Source organism: Gadus morhua, chromosome 6 (assembly GCF_902167405.1).
Source record: "Gadus morhua chromosome 6, gadMor3.0, whole genome shotgun sequence".
In the NCBI taxonomy this organism is placed as follows: domain Eukaryota; kingdom Metazoa; phylum Chordata; class Actinopteri; order Gadiformes; family Gadidae; genus Gadus; species Gadus morhua.
In genome coordinates this window covers 106,758-121,695 of record NC_044053.1, presented here as the reverse complement: position 1 = coordinate 121,695, position 14,938 = coordinate 106,758, and the positions used below count along the sequence as shown (strand labels likewise).

Genomic DNA, 14,938 nt, shown 5'->3' with positions numbered 1-14,938 from the left:
TGCTGCTGCCAGCGCTCTCTCACAACACCATCACCCCCACCCTCACACCGTCACCCCCACCCTCACTCCCTCACCCCAACCCTCACCCGCCAGTGAGGGTGGGGGTGGCTTGTCACTGAGGACACGCGGCATTGGGGCTCAGCAGGTAGAGCGGGCTGGCTGGTCACCTGAAGGTTGTTAGTTAGATCCCCAGCTCCTCCTAGCGCCGAGGTGTCCCTGAGCGAGACGCCTCAGCCTGACTGCTCCTGACCAGCTGGCTGTCGTCCTGCGCGGCTGACTCCGCCGGGGGTGTGTGGATGTGTGCATGAATTTGTGAATGTTAGAAAAGCGCAGTATGAATGCGGAACATTAACCGTCTGAGGGCCGCTGGCCTCCAGAGCCACAGCCTGTTCAGCGGTGGTCCGGAGGAGCCCCCATAACACCTCCTTGGAATGGAAGCTCACAGGATGCACAACATAGGCCATAAATATTCATACGCACCGTAAAGAAAACGTTTGAAATGAATATCCTGTGAACTGGCCAGTAGGGAGCCTCCAGATGAGGAGTAGGAGGAGGAGCCTCCAGATAAGGAGTGGGAGGAGCCTCCAGATGAGGAGCTGGAGGAGGAGCTTCCAGATGAGGAGTGGGAGGAGCCTCCAGATGAGGAGTTGGAGGAGCCTCCACATCAGGAGTAGGAGGAGCCTCCAGATGAGGAGTAGGAGGAGCCTCCAGATGAGGAGTAGGAGGAGGAGCCTCCAGATGAGGAGTAGGAGGAGGAGCCTCCAGATGAGGAGAAGGAGGAGCCTCCAGATGAGGAGTAGGAGGAGGAGCCTCCAGATGAGGAGTAGGAGGAGCCTCCAGATGAGGAATAGGAGGAGCCTCCAGATGAGGAGTAGGAGGAGGAGCCTCCAGATGAGGAGTAGTGGGAGCCTCCAGATGAGGAGTAGGAGGAGTCTAAAGATGAGGAGTAGGAGGAGCTGCACCGTGGCACCAGGAGGTCACTGAGGTCTGGACGTCCTGCTGGAGGAGGAGGTTATTATTGTGACCACACAGTCGCACACGCACACAGACACACACTTCCTCCAGTGGAATGTGTAGTAACTGGTTGAGCACTGTAGTACAGATGGCCAGCAGTACCCAGAGAAAAGTTGCTCTATTTTTAAACTATTGTGATACTGTGTGTGTGTGTGTGTGTGCGTGTGCGTGTGCGTGTGTCACAAACAACCTGCATTCTTTGGGTTTCTATGTTTTGGCCATTCATTATGACAATCATTTCCCACCATCAGCCCCAACCAGTTATACAGGTTGTGGGCGTCGCAGAGACACACAATCCAGGTGAGAGAGAGACACTCCAGGTGAGAGAGAGACACACTCCAGGTGAGAGAGAGAGACACGCTCCAGGTGAGAGAGAGAGACACTCCAGATGAGAGAGAGACACGCAGAAAGAGGAAGAGAGAGAGAGGCGTACACACACACGCGCAGTGAAAAAAAAGAGAGAGAACGTGATTGACGGGGAGAGAGAGGAAGCCAGAGTTAGAGCGAGTGAGATAAAGGTAAACACAGAGAGAGAGAGAGTGAGAGAGAGAGAGAGAGAGAGAGAGAGAGAGAGAGAGAGAGAGAGAGAGAGAGAGAGAGAGAGAGAGAGAGAGATCAAAAAAGGGGAAACAGGAACAAGCAGGTAAACGTTCCAAAGTTCACCTGGTCCCGCCCCGAGCCAGCTCACCTGAGGCGAGGTGTGGGAGAGGCGGGGCTGAGGAGTGAGGGAGCTGTCGGCCGGGTACGTCTCACTCGGCGGTTGGATCGTCTCCATGGAACACCTGTTTGTTGCCCTGAGGACCTGTGTACAGCCAGCAGCAGACCCACGAGGACTTAACGAGGACTTAACGAGGACTTAACGTGGAGCACCTCCCCCTCCTGAAGCACACCGAACCAGAGACTGGCGCCGGGTCTGGACCGGGACCAGCGCTGAGAGGATGAGGTTCCTGAGGAGCCTCCTCTGTGTGCTGTGGTGCTACGGTGAGACGGCTTACTGCTTCTTTAGGACAGGCAGGAGGTCGGAGATATACATATATACATATATGTATATATATATATATATATATATATATATATATATATATATATATAAACATGCTATATACATTATTTGTGCATGGTATATATACATGGTATATACATTATTTATACATGCTGTATATATATATATATATATAAATATATATATATATATATATATATATATATATATATATATAAAGGTATAGACATTATTTATACATGCTGTATAAATATATATATGTATATACATATATATATATATATATATATATATATATATATATATATATATACATATATAGGTAAATATGCTACACTTGAACCTCCTAAGATGGCGCGATTTGATTGCTTCGCTATCTCGGGATATTTGGCAACATCCCAAGATTGAGATCTCAAACTCGGTATATTGTTCTCAGCGCGCGTGACGGTCATCTCGTCACGCTAATAAAAACCGATACACCGCTTATTAAAACAAATAAATCCCTGCAGAAAGTGTTATCTTGTTGATTTTTGGAGTGTTCATGTGTAGTATATACTAAAACAATTATTCACCTCAGGCTCCTTGAATAGTGGGGAATAGCCCCCGAGACCGAACTATTCACTGCGCCTTCGGCGAATAATTGTCAAATTTACATGGTATATACAATATGTAGACATGGTATATATATATATCCATGGTATATATATAATCTATACATTGTGGTATATATATCTATATATATAATTAATATATATATATATACATATGCATATATATATATATAAATATATATATATATATATATATATATATATATATATATATATATATATATATATATAAATATTAATATATGGACAGAGCAGTAGGTGGACCAGACAGCGTGATGCTTCTGCTTATCTTCATGCATGTGTTGTTCATTAATTGATGTGACGTACATGTATTCCGTGAACGATTGTTTACGTCTTAAATAACATTAGTTATCTCAGGAGGTAAGGGGGTGGGGCCATGGGGACGGGGGTGGGGCCTGGCGGACGGGGTCCAGGGGTAAGGGGAAGGGGTCCAGGGTTAAAGGGTCCAGGGTTATGGGGGAAGGGGTCGAGGGTTAAGGGGTCAAGGGTTAAGGGGAAGGGGCCAGCTGAAGGTCAAGGAGGCCCAGAGATCGAACCGTTCTGAACACATTCTGAACGTCTTGGCTGTGCTGCACTGGTTCAAAGGAATACGATGAAATAATGATGAAGACAAATGGCAAATGGGGGGGTTAAGGTTAAGGGGGGTTAAGGTTCACCCGAACACAAACCACGTAGCCAGAGAGGACAAACAACAAAACAACAGGCTGTTGTTGTGTTGTCAAAGAGCTAAAGATCACACTGTAGAGGAAGTTGGATCTGTGGGGAAGAGAAGTGAGGCTGCTTCCCTATGCCAGGGCCGTAGGCAGAGTATAAATATTCTATACCATGTGTGCATAGGAGCGTATAGATTCAGACAGACGCCGTACGCTCTGAATGCTGATGGCTGGTGACTCCTCGTCCTGCAGGTTGCCGCGGTGACGGCAGCCCAGCCGTCGGTGACAAGATGCCCTACTTTGTCTCTAGAAACTTCTACAACGTGCTGCACTGGAACCATACGGAGGAGGACGAAGGGCTGCTTTACTCTGTCATGACCCGGAGGTAACCCCGTCACCCTGTCTTCACCCGACCTGTACCTCGGCCAATTACGTCACGCCACTACACCGGGATCTCCTACACGACTGAATATAAAAACATTTGCAATACTTGCAATAAGTCATATTCGATTTAGATAGAAGTCTTTCTTGTTCAGTTCTCAGACACTCCCTCAGACATTTTAAGCCATATTGATTATTGTGACTTCGATCAAACACCTGCCATCACCCTTTGAGGTTCACATAGTTATGTGTTAGGGTAGCATACCGAGTTCCTGTTTGGCCAGCATCCTGTGTTGTGATTGGCCGTGGCAGCCGGTTCTAAAGGTTGAGCATCGTTCCCGTGGTGGTGGTTGTGATGGAACAGGGGAACCTTTGGGTCTGTCTTCAGGATCTAGTGAGCGTTCTGTCCTCCTCTCCCACGTCTAGCTGAATATCCTCAGACGACGGGAGCGAGTGGAAATGCCAGCTGCTGTAATTATCCCCAGCGTCTTCCCAGACAAATGTCAAGTGCCTGCGCACTGTGCTATTGACTTCTCCCGGCGTGCTCCGCGCTGTGTTTCAGTCCTCGACATCCGTGTTTAAAATAGCGAGCTAGCAAGGTATCAGACTGAGGTAGCAGACTGAGGTAGCAGACTGAGGTATCAGACTGAGGTAGCAGACTGTGGTAGCAGACTGTGGTAGCAGACTGAGGTATTGGACTGTGGTAGCAGACTGAGGTATCGGACTGAGGTTGCGGACTGAGGTAGCGGACTGTGGTAGCGGACTGAGGTAGCAGACTGAGGTATCAAACTGAGGTATCAGACTGAGGTAGCAGACTGAGGTATCAGACTGAGGTATCAGACTGAGGTAGCGGACTGAGGTATCAGACTGAGGTATCAGACTGTGGTAGCGGACTGAGGTAGCGGACTGAGGTAGCGGACTGAGGTAGCGGACTGTGGTATCAGACTGAGGTATCAGACTGTGGTAGCGGACTGAGGTATCAGACTGAGGTATCAGACTGTGGTAGCGGACTGAGGTATCAGACTGAGGTATCAGACTGTGGTAGCGGACTGAGGTAGCGGACTGTGGTAGCGGACTGAGGTAGCGGACTGAGGTAGCGGACTGAGGTAGCGGACTGTGGTAGCGGACTGTGGTAGCGGACTGTGGTAGCAGACTGAGGTAGCAGACTGAGGGAGCAGACTGTGGTATCAGACTGAGGTATCAGACTGTGGTAGCGGACTGTGGTAGCGGACTGAGGTAGCGGACTGAGGTAGCGGACTGAGGTAGTGAGGGAGCAGACTGAGGTAGCAGACTGAGGTAGCAGACTGAGGTAGCAGACTTAGGTAGCAGACTGACGTAGTGAGGGAGCAGACTGAGGTAGTATGGTGAGGTAGTAAAGTGAGGGAACAGACTGAGGGGTTCCAACTATTCCTTCATTTCTAATTCTGAATCATCAAGGCTTTCATAAGGGCTGTCTTTAATAAGGGGTGTCCTTAGTAAGGGCTGTCTTTAGTAAGGGCTGTCTTTAGTAAGGGGTGTCTTTAGTAAGGGCTGTCTTTAATAAGGGCTGTCTTTAGTAAGGGGTGTCTTTAGTAAGGGGTGTCCTTAGTAAGGGCTGTCTTTAGTAAGGGGTGTCTTTACTAAGGGGTGTCTTTAGTAAGGGGTGTCTTTAGTAAGGGCTGTCTTTACTAAGGGGTGTCTTTAGTAAGGGGTGTCCTTAGTAAGGGCTGTCTTTAGTAAGGGGTGTCTTTAGTAAGGGCTGTCTTTAGTAAGGGGTGTCTTTAACAAGGGGTGTCTTTAGTAAGGGGTGTCTTTAGTAAGGGCTGTCTTTAGTAAGGGCTGTCTTTAGTAAGGGCTGTCTTTAGTAATGGCTGTCATTAGTAAGGGCTGTCTTTAGTAAGGGGTGTCATTAGTAAGGGCTGTCTTTAGTAAGGGATGTCATTAGTAAGGGGTGTATTTAGTATGGGCTGTCTTTAGTAAGGGCTGTCCTGGTTTAGTAAGGGCTGTCTTTAGTAAGGGCTGTCATTAGTAAGGGCTGTCTTTAGTAAGGGCTGTCTTTAGTAAGGGCTGTCTTTAGTAAGGGCTGTCATTAGTAAGGGGTGTATTTAGTAAGGGGTGTCTTTAGTAAGGGCTGTCATTAGTAAGGGCTGTCTTTAGTAAGGTCTGTCTTTAGTAAGGGCTGTCCTGGTTTAGTAAGGGGTGTCTTTAGTAAGGGCTGTCATTAGTAAGGGCTGTCTTTAGTAAGGGCTGTCTTTAGTAAGGGCTGTCATTAGTAAGGGGTATCTTTAGTAAGGGCTGTCCTGGTTTAGTAGGGGGTGTCTTTAGTAAGGGCTGTCTTTAGTAAGGGGTGTCTTTAGTAAGGGCTGTCCTGGTTTAGTAAGGGGTGTCTTTAGTAAGGGCTGTCTTTAGTAAGGGCTGTCATTAGTAAGGGGTGTATTTAGTAAGGGGTGTCTTTAGTAAGGGGTGTCTTTAGTAAGGGCTGTCTTTAGTAAGGGCTGTCTTTAGTAAGGGCTGTCATTAGTAAGGGGTGTATTTAGTAAGGGGTGTCTTCACTAAGGGGTGTCTTCAGCAAGGGCTGTCTTTAGTAAGGGCTGTCTTTAGTAAGGGCTGTCTTTAGTAAGGGCTGTCCTGGTTTAGTAAGGGGTGTCTTTAGTAAGGGCTGTCTTTAGTAAGGGGTGTCTTTAGTAAGGGCTGTCCTGGTTTAGTAAGGGGTGTCTTTAGTAAGGGCTGTCTTTAGTAAGGGCTGTCATTAGTAAGGGGTGTATTTAGTAAGGGGTGTCTTTAGTAAGGGGTGTCTTTAGTAAGGGGTGTCTTTAGTAAGGGTGTCCAGGAGTGGCCCAGAATACCACAGTGTCCGTAACACAGACCTTCTGTTTGGGGGATGAAGACGTCTGAATGTCAGACCTCCAAACCTTCTAGTTAACGTCACCACCTCAGCATCCTGTCTGATGCTCCTCATTAAAAACCAAACCATGGATTAGGCATTCATTATTAGGTTATTATGCATTTGACATGAATAGTTTTTAAATTATGTACGCACTGTTAATGAACTTCAAATGACAATACTGCCTCCTAATTCCACTAGATTTCCACATGCTGTGAATGTGTGCACTGTGACTATATACTTGAATTCAGAGCTGCTCAATGAAAAAAAGATAAGCAAATAGCTTGGGATAAGGCCACCAAACGAAGCTCACAGTAATAATTATTAATCAGCTTCTTGGGAAATTAGATAATATTTAAATTGCTGTTGTAATATTTATTACAGTTGATTTATGATGTATGAGGTGTGAGCTTTGAGTCCAAGGTCTGAACCTTGAAGTGTCGGTCAACCCGCCAACGAGGGCAGGAGTGAAGCTACAAACAGCCTCTCCCCACGCAGTATGAATCTACACGGCGAGAAACTCTGTCTCCATCCTCCCTTGTGTTCCTAAGGAGCAGACACTCGTATTCAGAGCCACTGACGCTGAGTTCAGAGACATTAAGGACTGACATAGCGATAGCTCCAGGCAGGCTTGGTTTGCAGGGTCTTCCAGCCTGACATGCATATTGGATCCCGAGAGGTTAACATTTTGTCATTTAGCCGACGCTAATATACTGGCAAACTCTACGTTTAAACGTAGGAGATAAAACAGAACGGTGATGACCTTAAGGTTTGTCTCTCCTCCTGGTGATTGATAATCCCAGGGAGGGATCCACTGCTAACCCCCGCTGGTTCATACGTCCACGAGGAGACGGACAGGGTTGGACGTCGTGTCGGGAAGCAGAAGTGAACTGCAAACATGTCCGACACTCAAACGGCGTCCGTGCCAAACAGCGGCTGATTGGTCGGTCTGTGTTTCAGCACCGTGGACGGGGCGCCACTGCTGCGCAAGAGCGGCTGTCAGAACATCAGCGGCCGGTCATGTGACCTGACGGCGGACACGCCCCCGCTGCCCGGTGTGGAGTACCACGCCCTGCTGTACGCCAACGGGCGCTTCCTGGAGAAGAGCGTCCGCTTCAACCCCGTCGCCGACAGTAAGACACGCCCCCACAGACACGCCCCCAATGACACGCCCCCAAACAGCCCCCGTAGACACGCCCCCAAACAGCCCCCACGGACACGCCCCTACAGACTAGAGCATGGAAACCCGGGCTCGGACACATATTTAGAAATGATGCTCGGGTTCGGGTCGCGCCCGGTCACATCGGCGCGATAAGGCGTTGGTTGGCTTTGGCGTCGCTTTTGTGTTAACATACATTTTACATAAAACTCGTGTTAATCTGAATGTCATAAGCTATCTGGCCTGAAGAACCTCAGCATCTCGTGTTATTTTGTGGAATTTATTGTCGTGGCCTTTTCTGTTGGCCCATGTGAATTTCAATAGGTTATGATTCAAGCGCGCGTTGTGCTCATCTGTTGACATTTCCAAATGCATTGCAGTTGTTTAATTAAGGCGTGCTTTCATACACAAAAAAGTAAGCGGTCTACATATTATATGGCGTTTGAAAGAAAAAAATAAACTTGTGAAATAACAGTTTGTCCCTCTCTCTTCCAATGTCACCCAAACATTCTCTTTTACTCTCTATTATACCTCTCTCTCTCTCTTTCTCTCTCTCTCTCTCTCTCTCTCTCTCTCTCTCCCTCTCTCTCTCTCTCTCTCTCTCTCTCTCTCTCTCTCTCTCTCTCTCTCTCTCTCTCTCTCTCTCTCTCTCCCTCTCTCTCTCCCCCTCTCTCTCTCTCTCTCTCTCTCTCTCTCTCTCTCTCTCTCTCTCTCTCTCTCTCTCTCCCCCCCCCTCCCCCAGCGGTTCTGGGGCCCCCCCTGCTGTCCCTGAGGGTCTCTGGCTCCTCCCTCCACCTGAACGTGACCCTTCCCCCGGGGCCCGGGGGCGTGGCCCTCCAGGACCTGCTGAAGGGCAGCCGGACCCGCAGCACAACGGACCCCGTGGTGGGGTACACCCTGACGGTCACCGACCCCGACTGGGCTGCCCTGGTGGGTCTCCCCCTCCACATGTCAGGGACGGAAGTCTGGTTATTCTCAGGTTCCTCTTCAAACAGACCGCCTTTACACCGCACTGTTCTAACCAGTGGCCGCTCAAAGCGCCTTACAACACTGCCTCACATTCACCCATTCATACACACACTCATCCATTCATACACACACTCACCCATTCATACACACACTCACCCATTCATACACACGCTCACCCATTCATACACACGCTCACCCATTCATACACACACTCACCCATTCATACACACACTCACCCATTCATACACACACTCACCCATTCATGCACACACTCACCCATTCATACACACACTCACCCATTCATACACACACTCACCCATTCATGCACACACTCACCCATTCATACACACACTCACCCATTCATACACACACTCACCCAATCATACACACGTTCACCCATTCATGCACACACTCACCCATTCATACACACACTCACCCATTCATGCACACAGTCAAACCCCGACGGCGGAGTCAGCCCCGCAGGGCGACAGCCGGCTGGTCAGGAGCAGTCAGGGTGAGGCGTCTCGCTCAGGGACACCTCCACACTCAGCTAGGAGGAGCCGGGGATCGAACTAGCACCCTCCTGGTTACCAGCCGACCCGCTCTGCCTCCTGAGACACATCACACCCTACACATGTGATTGGCTGGTTCAGAGGCTCTGATTGGTCAGACCATCAGCAATCAGACCATCAGTCGTCCTCAAGATAACGAGGCAATACGAGGCCAGCTCCAGAGTCCGACCCCCTGACCTCTGACCTCTGACCCCTGACCCTGACCCCTGACCTCTTACCCCTGACCCTGACCCCTGACCCCTTACCCCTGACCCCTGACCTCTGACCCTGACCTCTGACCCCTGACCCCTGAGCCCTGACCCTGAGCCCTGACCCTGACCCCCACCGTCTCGTCCCCAGGTCAACGACAGCCTCACGGGGCGCTACGTGCTGCAGCTGAAGAACAACGACACGCGGTACTGCGGCCACGTGGTGTACAAACCCAACTTCCTGTTCGGACGGCCGCCCAGCGACCCCGAGACCTTCTGCGTCATCATGCCAAGTAAACACAAACAACAACAACAACACAATCAACACAACAACACCAACAACACACACCAATAATAATACTGTTCAAGTAAACACAAACAACACAAAGAACTCTAATCAAAACAATGTCCACGTTAACACAACAACACAAACAACTCTTTGATAATAATACTTTCACAGGTGTCTTTTTGTAAACAAATATACATCCACACTTCTGACACAAAACAGATATATATATATAGATATAGATATAATATATATATTAATTAAGCGATGGAGTTCAGGAGAATATAAGTGCATAAGGAAGCCGTGGAAAGAAGGCAGAGTGAATGTTGATGTCAGGAGTGAGGGTCTGATGGATGCAGTGTAAAGGGGGGGTCTCTGAGGAGTGAGGGTCTGATGGATGCAGTGTAAAGGGGGGTCTCTGAGGAGTGAGGGTCTGATGGATGCAGTGTAAAGGGGGGTCTCTGAGGAGTGAGGGTCTGATGGATGCAGTGTAAAGGGGGGGTCTCTGAGGAGTGAGGGTCTGATGGATGCAGTGTAAAGGGGGGGTCTCTGAGGAGTGAGGGTCTGATGGATGCAGTGTAAAGGGGGGGTCTTTGAGGAGTGAGGGTCTGATGGATGCAGTGTAAAGGGGGGTCTCTGAGGAGTGAGGGTCTGATGGATGCAGTGTAAAGGGGGGGTCTCTGAGGAGTGAGGGTCTGATGGATGCAGTGTAAAGGGGGGTCTCTGAGGAGTGAGGGTCTGATGGATGCAGTGTAAAGGGGGGGTCTTTGAGGAGTGAGGGTCTGATGGATGCAGTGTAAAGGGGGGTCTTTGAGGAGTGAGGGTCTGATGGATGCAGTGTAAAGGGGGGGTCTCTGAGGAGTGAGGGTCTGATGGATGCAGTGTAAAGGGGGGGTCTCTGAGGAGTGAGGGTCTGATGGATGCAGTGTAAAGGGGGGGTCTCTGAGGAGTGAGGGTCTGATGGATGCAGTGTAAAGGGGGGGTCTCTGAGGAGTGAGCGTCTGATGGATGCAGTGTAAAGGGGGGGTCTCTGAGGAGTGAGGGTCTGATGGATGCAGTGTAAAGGGGGGGTCTTTGAGGAGTGAGGGTCTGATGGATGCAGTGTAAAGGGGGGGTCTCTGAGGAGTGAGGGTCTGATGGATGCAGTGTAAAGGGGGGGTCTCTGAGGAGCGAGGGTCTGATGGATGCAGTGTAAAGGGGGGGTCTTTGAGGAGCGAGGGTCTGATGGATGCAGTGTAAAGGGGGGGTATTTGAGGAGTGAGGGTCTGATGGATGCAGTGTAAAGGGGGGGTCTTTGAGGAGTGAGGGTCTGATGGATGCAGTGTAAAGGGGGGGTTTCTGAGGAGTGAGGGTCTGATGGATGCAGTACAAAGGGGGGGTCTTTGAGTTGTCTTGAGTTAACACAGAAGGATCTCTACAGAAGGACCTTCCTCACCTCTGCCATCCCGATAGACTCTGTCGATGTTCTCCTCAATGGTCACTCAAACATTAAATGTATTTTTTATTGCAAAAATACAAAATTTCAAATGACAGACAGAAGATAAGCATGATTAATTACATTAAACGTTGAATTAATCATGCAGAGACATTAGTATCATGTGAAGGTGTTCAGAAATCCTTGACGACCGAGACATTAATATACTTCACTTTCTTAACATTTCATAGAGAGATAGAGAAATAGTTGAGACAATGAACACCTTTGTTGCCCTGCTGGCAAGAACAAAACATTCTTTTTGCAGTGTGTGTGTGTGTGTGTGTGTGTGTGTGTGTGTGTGTGTGTGTGTGTGTGTGTGTGTGTGTGTGTGTGTGTGTGTGTGTGTGTGTGTGTGTGTGTGTGTGTGTGTGTGTGTGTCACAGATGATAACTGGGATGGTTCTAGAATGTGTCATGGACTATAAAAGAGACAGAGTGACTGTAAATGAGTTGCCAAGAATGTCTCTGGCCCCGCCCTCTGAATAAAGTCATGGCCGTGTGTCATAAACAACCGTGTGTCTCGGGTGTCATGGAAACAGCAGCCTGTGCATACTACCTATTGAGTTGGTAGTCATGATGATTCTTCTGTCATTCTTTAGCAATTAATCCTGAAATGATTGGTCATCATGGGGAGTCATTGTTGTGTTCGCCCAGCGTCTCTCATGCTGGGGCAGTTTCATTAGGACACGTTTCATTCACACTCAAGGATTCTCCAGTACTCCAGTAATACAGAACAAGGTTCTGTATTACACTGACAACACGGTTCAGTGTGAGAAGGAGTTGGGTCTTCTTCTCAACGGTCGTCTTGTTCAAAGGAACTACAACTCTGAGTTTAGCATACGCTTTCATCCAAAGCGTCTTACAATTAGTACATTAATCAGAAGAAGAGAAACAACAATATATCGCTGTGGGTCCAGTAAGGATGTTCATTGAACCAACAATGAGTAGGTCAACCCATTCCCCGTTTACAACACAGGTAGCTAGGATAAGACGCTACACAATAATAAGTTACATTGTTAAGTGCCAGGACGTACAACATACGATAAGTGCGACTCCAACAGGTTCTACTACACTAGGGGTCAATGGGAGAACCAACGCTTCTGTTTACAACTGCGTGGTTTCCCCTGGGCCTCTTACGCACCGTCTCCATGGTTACTGGAAGTCCCCCTCCCATCGCCCGGGGCCCCGCCCAGACCTGTTCTCGGAGGTGCCACGCCCCTCTAGGCCGGCGTCTGAAAGACAAGCGTGTGTGTTTCACGTGGCTAAATCTCTCTCTCTCTCTCCACGCCCCCCCCCTCCCCTCCCCCCTCCCTCTTCCCCCCCTCCCCCTCTCCTACTCTCTCTCCCTCCTCTCCCCCCCTTCTCCCCCTCTCCCCCTTCTCCCCCTCTCTCTCTCCTACTCTCTCTCCCTCCTCACCCCCCCTCTCCCCCTTCTCCCCTCCCCTCTCCCCTCCCCAGGAGGTCGATGGGCGGAGGTGCCCTGGGTCCTCCTGGCAGGGGGTCTAGTCCTGGTCCCGGGGGTCCTGACCTCCCTCCTGGTCTACCTCTACACCCACCCCCGGAAGAAACCCCGCCTACCTTCCTCCATGGTAAGACCTGGGAATGCCCCCTGTGTGTGTGTGTGTGTGTGTGTGTGTGTGTGTGTGTGTGTGTGTGTGTGTGTGTGTGTGTGTGTGTGTGTGTGTGTGTGTGTGTGTGTGTGTGTGTGTGTGTGTGTGTGTGTGTGTGTGTGTGAAACCCGTGCCCTCTGGTCTGTTTTCAGTGAAAGCAATCCGACATAGCTGGGGTTTACCCACAATGCAACAGGGCTCAGCTGTTAAGAGTGTATTTTTGTTTGCATGCTTCCTGCTTCCAGCCTGGTTATGATGTCATTCAGGGGCGTGTCTAGGACAGAGGTCATGGGGCCAGTGAACCCCTGGGGGGGCAGTGGGGGTCCCTGTCGGGGGGCCCCTTTGGGGGGGCCAGTGGGGGTCCCAGTGGGGGTCCCTGTGGGGGGGCCAGTGGGGGCCCCCACAGGGACCTTTCTAACCCACTGCTGGGCCCTCGCCCCTTCCAGAGGTCCCCTCTTTGGGACGGCTTCATGTGTACCTCCTCCCTTCAGATCCATCATGACTCACGGTGGTCACAACATTCATAGTTATTTGTTATTACTAATTGATTAGAAACAGAATTCTCAGATTACACACTCACTGCCTATCTGTGTGTGTGTGTGTGTGTGTGTGTGTGTGTGTGTGTGTGTGTGTGTGTGTGTGTGTGTGTGTCTGTCTGTCTGTCTGTCTGTCTGTCTGTCTGTCTGTCTGTCTGTCTGTCTGTCTGTCTGTCTGTCTGTCTGTCTGTCTGTCTGTCTGTCTGTCTGTCTGTCTGTCTGTCTGTCTGTCTGTCTGTCTGTCTGTCTGTCTGTCTGTCTGTCTGTCTGTCTGTCTGTCTGTCTGTCTGTCTGTCTGTCTGTCTGTGTGTGTGTGTGTGTGTGTGTGTGTGTGTGTGTGTGTGTGTGTGTGTGTGTGTGTGTGTGTGTGTGTGTGTGTGTGTGTGTGTGTCTGTCTGTGTGTGTCTTTGTGTGTGTGTGTGGTGTGTGTCTGTGTGTGTGTTTGTGTTCCCAACAGGGGTCCTGGGGCCCCCCCCCCTGGCCCAGACTCCTGGCCCCCTCCGACCTGGTGCTGGTCTGCTCCGTCCCGGAGGTCGGGCCCTGTGCACCCCGACCGGTCCCACCCTGGCTGGTCGCGACCCCCCCGGGGGGGTACTCCCCCCAGGGGGACCCCTGTGAGGACGACGCCTGGGGCCTGGGGGCCGCGGACCACAGCGGCGGCTCCGCCTCCTCGGGGGGGCGGGGCCCGTCGACCCCCACCCAGTCCTCCGGGGGCTACGCCCAGGTGGTCGTCAGGGAGACCGGCCAGGACCCCCGCCACCGGCCCGAGGGGACCCCCAACGGGGACGCCGGGGGACACCAGGCCACGCCCCCCAGCGGTCCGGGCGACGCCCCCCCCGGGCCGCTGGTCCTCCAGGCTCTGAGGAACCAGCAGGGGGTGCTGGTGCTGTCCATGGGGGCCTTCCAGGCCCCCGCCGGCGGGGGGGAGGAGGAGCAGGAGAAGCTCCTGGGTGAGGGGGGGTACAAGGCCCAGGGGCCCCCCCACATGCTGCTGTCCCTCAGCGTGGGCGGCTCGGAGGACTGGGGCTCGGGCTGCGACCAGAGCGCCGCCACCACCCCCACCCTGCTCTCGGTGCACTCCGGGGGATCCCCCACCCTGCTCTCGGTGCACTCAGGGGGGTCCCCCACCCTGCTCTCGGTGCACTCTGGGGGCTCCCCCACCCTGCTCTCGGTGCACTCCGGGGGCTCCCCCACACTGTGGGCCCCAGAGCCGGACTCCGCTGCCTCGGGGTACAAACAGAACTGGTTCCCCGTGGGGGAGAGCCCCTGCAGTGACCAGAGGGGTGCCCTGCCCTGCAGCAGGCCTGAGGGGCGGGGGGAGGAGGAGGAGAAGGGGGGGGGGCAGGACTCCCTCCGGGACTGGATAGTCCGGGTCCAGGAGTGAGGACCACGGAGCTCTCCGACGGACCACCGGGTCTGATGGATCCTCCCAGGACAGGACGGACCTGACAGGGGCCCGCCCCCGCCCCCGCCCGCCCCAGCCCTGCCTGCAGTGGGGCCTCCCCACCACCGCGGCGCTGTGGCGCCCCGACCCCCCCCCCTCCGAAGGTGGAGTCAGAAATGACAGCTCTATGATGGACGGTGTTTTGCTATGTGTTG

General features: G+C 51.5%; 1 protein-coding gene across 1 annotated transcript in view; it reads left to right on the top strand.

Moving 5' to 3' along the window:
- The first annotated feature begins 851 nt into the window (after positions 1 to 851).
- ifnlr1 (interferon lambda receptor 1) overlaps positions 852 to 14,938 on the top strand; it is a 15,395-nt gene continuing 1,308 nt past the window's right edge. The window contains exons 1-7 of the mRNA XM_030359726.1: positions 852 to 1,995; positions 3,555 to 3,687; positions 7,507 to 7,679; positions 8,448 to 8,635; positions 9,586 to 9,727; positions 12,652 to 12,782; positions 13,797 to 14,938. The exon at positions 13,797 to 14,938 is cut by the window's right edge and continues 1,308 nt beyond it. Of these exons, the coding sequence (XP_030215586.1) occupies positions 1,953 to 1,995; positions 3,555 to 3,687; positions 7,507 to 7,679; positions 8,448 to 8,635; positions 9,586 to 9,727; positions 12,652 to 12,782; positions 13,797 to 14,723 (1,737 nt within the window). The 5' untranslated portion in view covers positions 852 to 1,952 and the 3' untranslated portion in view covers positions 14,724 to 14,938. The remainder of the gene's footprint in view (positions 1,996 to 3,554; positions 3,688 to 7,506; positions 7,680 to 8,447; positions 8,636 to 9,585; positions 9,728 to 12,651; positions 12,783 to 13,796) is intronic.